The following is a 3294-nucleotide window of genomic DNA, read 5'->3' as shown; positions in this document are numbered from 1 at the left end:
AAATCGTACAGGGTATCATTTTTTAAAATGTGCATTGCAACATACCAGCATTACTTCTATACAACTCTGGGTAAATCATTTGCCCTCTCATTGCTCCCATTGCCTCAGGATATCAATAAGGATCTTTACCAGAGAAACTCTAAGTTCTATTTCAGTTTTAAAATACTATGATTTTATAACCACAAAAGAACTTAATTCCCAGTTTTCTACTCTGAGTCAATACTTTAGAGGATCATGAAAGATCTCCTGTCTCTGTCTATGTATTTATTTTTTGATTCCAAAGTCTTCTGTGTTCTCATCTTTCATCTCCATTAATTTTTCAAGTTTCATATCCAAGTATTCCTCTAATGACTTTCATATTGCCTTCATTTTCCTCTGATGAGTGACACAAATATGGAATCTAGATTAGAGAGACAAGATAATTCCAATATCAACATCAGTAGCCCAGCTCTCTACAACAATGATAGTTTTTTTCTTCCATTTCTAGATAACTGCAAAAGTTTCCCTCATACTTCATTGTAACTCCTCCGTCTCCCTTGTTTCTATTTTTATCCCAACAAACTTCCATTCACTTCCTTCCTGTCTGTATCATATCCCAAAGTTTGAAATGACTTATTTCCCCGTATTTCCATTGGAAGGAGGGGGAAGATTGGGCAGTCTCTTTGCCAAAGGAATGCTCGACTCAGTGTTTGTCTGGAGGGAGGAAAACTCACAGTAAGAAAGCACTTCCCAATATTACAGCTATTGCTATCAATATCAAAAATAGTGCAGTTTCTTGATTCTCAGACTTCCTTGAATCCTCATCTGGAAGGGGGGAAAAAAGTGAATTGATTAGCCAAAGAACATATATGCATAGCCCATAGACACAGATAACAGTGTCGTGATGGCCAGAAGGAGGGGGAGGCAAGGGAAGGGTGGAGGTGGGCAAAGGGAGTGGAGGGTGAATGGGGACACCTGTAATAGTGTAAACAATAAAAATAAAGTAAAAAAGAAAATGAGTTTTGGGGAAGAAAAATAGTAACTTGAGAACTTTATGCATAATAGAAGTTTCTTTTTAACCTCAAACTGTTTGCTCTGCTCACCATTTCCATCACGGTTTTCTAATTACTGTGATCTTTATTATTCTTAGACCCCGAGGCTCAACGAAACTTTTGCTCTTTCTGCTGCTGGTCTAATTACTCTACTTTTAGTCCAGACTTTGTATTTCTCAGCCCTTAAGTTGGTCCAGTGCCCAGTAATTCAAGCTGATATACAAATTTTGCCCAACATTTTAGCTTTGTTTGCAACATTAGCATGACCTGCATAGAAGATGCTCAACAAATATTTGTTTAATAAGTCAATGAGTGGCTCATTACCTTGATCACTGACCCCTCAAAATGCCACACCACAATCTTTGTTACCTCCACAATACTCTCCTTTGAAGCACTGGGTGGTGAGGTGATGACAGCTCCAACAATCCAGGATAGGACCTTCTATCATGACTGAAGAGAAGGAAGACAATCGGAGATAGGCAATGGCATGGAATTTCCTTAGCTCAGACATCTGGGAATTCCTTCTTCCCCTAGCAGTCACGTTTCTGAGGGGTTCAAACCTTTAGTAATTTAAGTCAGATCTCAGGGGAAGTGGGAAAACTGATGCCTTAGCTTATACTGGTGCTATGGGTTGTAAACTATAATTTAGGTGGCCTCTGAGCCCCTCAAAATTCTGTGAGGGACCTAAGATTTCATAAGCTAGATTTTATTCTCAGGTATCATTCACATTCCTTCTTGGAACCACAACTCTAGAAATTGGGTTTTCAGTGGGACAAGTAGGAGAGATCCAGTCAGTCATAGAGAGCAAAGGAGATGGAAAATGATAAGGTACAACCTCAAGGCATCCCATGTATTATACTCACCACAATCTTCAGAACAAGCTAAAAGAGAATCAGAGCATTCTAATGAGCTTAGTATCAACTTGAAGTTCATCATATTGTACCCAAGTAGTCTTTACCTGGTTACCTATTAAGCTCGAGCCACCCCTCCACCCATTCTAAATCACTCTAATATGAAACTACATTCCTCCTCTCACCCCTCACTTCCTATTGTTTCCATATAATTTCAGTGTTGTTAGGTAGACATCTTTTATTACCAACTTCAGAGAAGTTATTTAATGTTTCTTTCAGTTTGGATTCCAGGCCTTGGCAGACATCAAGAAGCTTGCCTTGAAGTATAAAGGCACCTACAGGGGTGGAAGGGACATCAGAAAATAAGGGTGGCCCTTTCCTTCAGGATTTATTCCTGATTGTTCTGCCTTGTTTTCCCCAGCGAATGTTCCTCCTATTTGCTTGTACAATTTTTAAATAATGAAACAGCACCTCACCTTTCCATGTTTTACTGCTCATTTTAGAAAGTTCATCCTTCAGCCATGTTCTTAAATAGACAACCTTTTGAACAGCTAGAACAGAGAGGTAAACATACATGTGGGGGAATACTTGTATCTATGGAGGATATTATTAGGCAGACCCAGGTGCTCTCTTCCCTGCCTCCCTTCTCCCTTTAACCCTATAAACTCCCAGGGGCTCAAGCTTCCCTCACCCAACACCCGAAGCCTCTTGTTCCCGTGGGAGACCTTGAAGCTTAAATTGGTCATCTCTTTAATCTGCCTTTCAAGCAGTTGAGTTCAGCCAGGGACTTCTGAGGGTACCAACTTTGCCAACAAGGACTTAATATCCTCTGTAAATTTGGGGTTACATTCCAAGCAGCCTTTGACTCCATAGAAGGCTGCCGGGGACAGAGGCAGGAGCAGGAACAAGCATAGGTCTCCCATTTCCTTGCCACAACTGCTCTTGCCCCAACAGCAGGTTGTCCTAGCTCCCTTTCTTTCAAAAATCCAGGAGTAAGAGCCTTATCCTGGATAGTTTGACTCCACCTTCCCCTCCATTTTTATCCCATTTGTGGGCAGTTTTATTTCCCTCTGGATTTTCAGGTGTTTTCTGACTTCTGTCCTTCATTCTTGAGGGGGGGAACTGCCAGCTGGGAGCAGATGCCTGAGTTCTGAGTGAAGAATGCAAAGAAGGTCTTGAGCTCATGCAAGCAGAGTTCCATGCAGGGCCATATCTCAACACGTTTTCTGTTAGGTCTCTCCTTTACTCGTGCCCTTAGTAAATTTCCACATCCCTACTGACCATTGGGGCAGTTTCTCAAGGAAGAGATACATAGAACCTCAGAAACTGCTTAACCAAAGCTCTGCTTCTATAGAGGAGGTAAGGAAACCCCAGAATATTGAATTCCTTGGGTCCCCAGTCCTTGATGGTAG

The 3294-nt window shown here is 41.3% G+C and overlaps 1 protein-coding gene across 1 annotated transcript; it reads right to left on the bottom strand.

Moving 5' to 3' along the window:
* Positions 1-264: 264 nt before the first annotated feature.
* IZUMO3 (IZUMO family member 3) lies at positions 265-2805 on the bottom strand. Its single transcript, XM_087823156.1, is given in 7 exon segments — positions 265-400; positions 714-804; positions 1401-1481; positions 1895-1912; positions 2128-2217; positions 2359-2433; positions 2574-2805. Coding segments are annotated over 7 exon segments (723 nt in total).
* Between the last annotated feature and the right edge of the window lie 489 nt (positions 2806-3294).

Source organism: Miniopterus natalensis, chromosome 12 (assembly GCF_054644295.1).
Source record: "Miniopterus natalensis isolate mMinNat1 chromosome 12, mMinNat1.hap1, whole genome shotgun sequence".
NCBI classification, from domain to species: domain Eukaryota; kingdom Metazoa; phylum Chordata; class Mammalia; order Chiroptera; family Miniopteridae; genus Miniopterus; species Miniopterus natalensis.
Note: the sequence above shows the minus strand (reverse complement) of the source record. Positions and strands in the feature narration are given on the sequence as shown.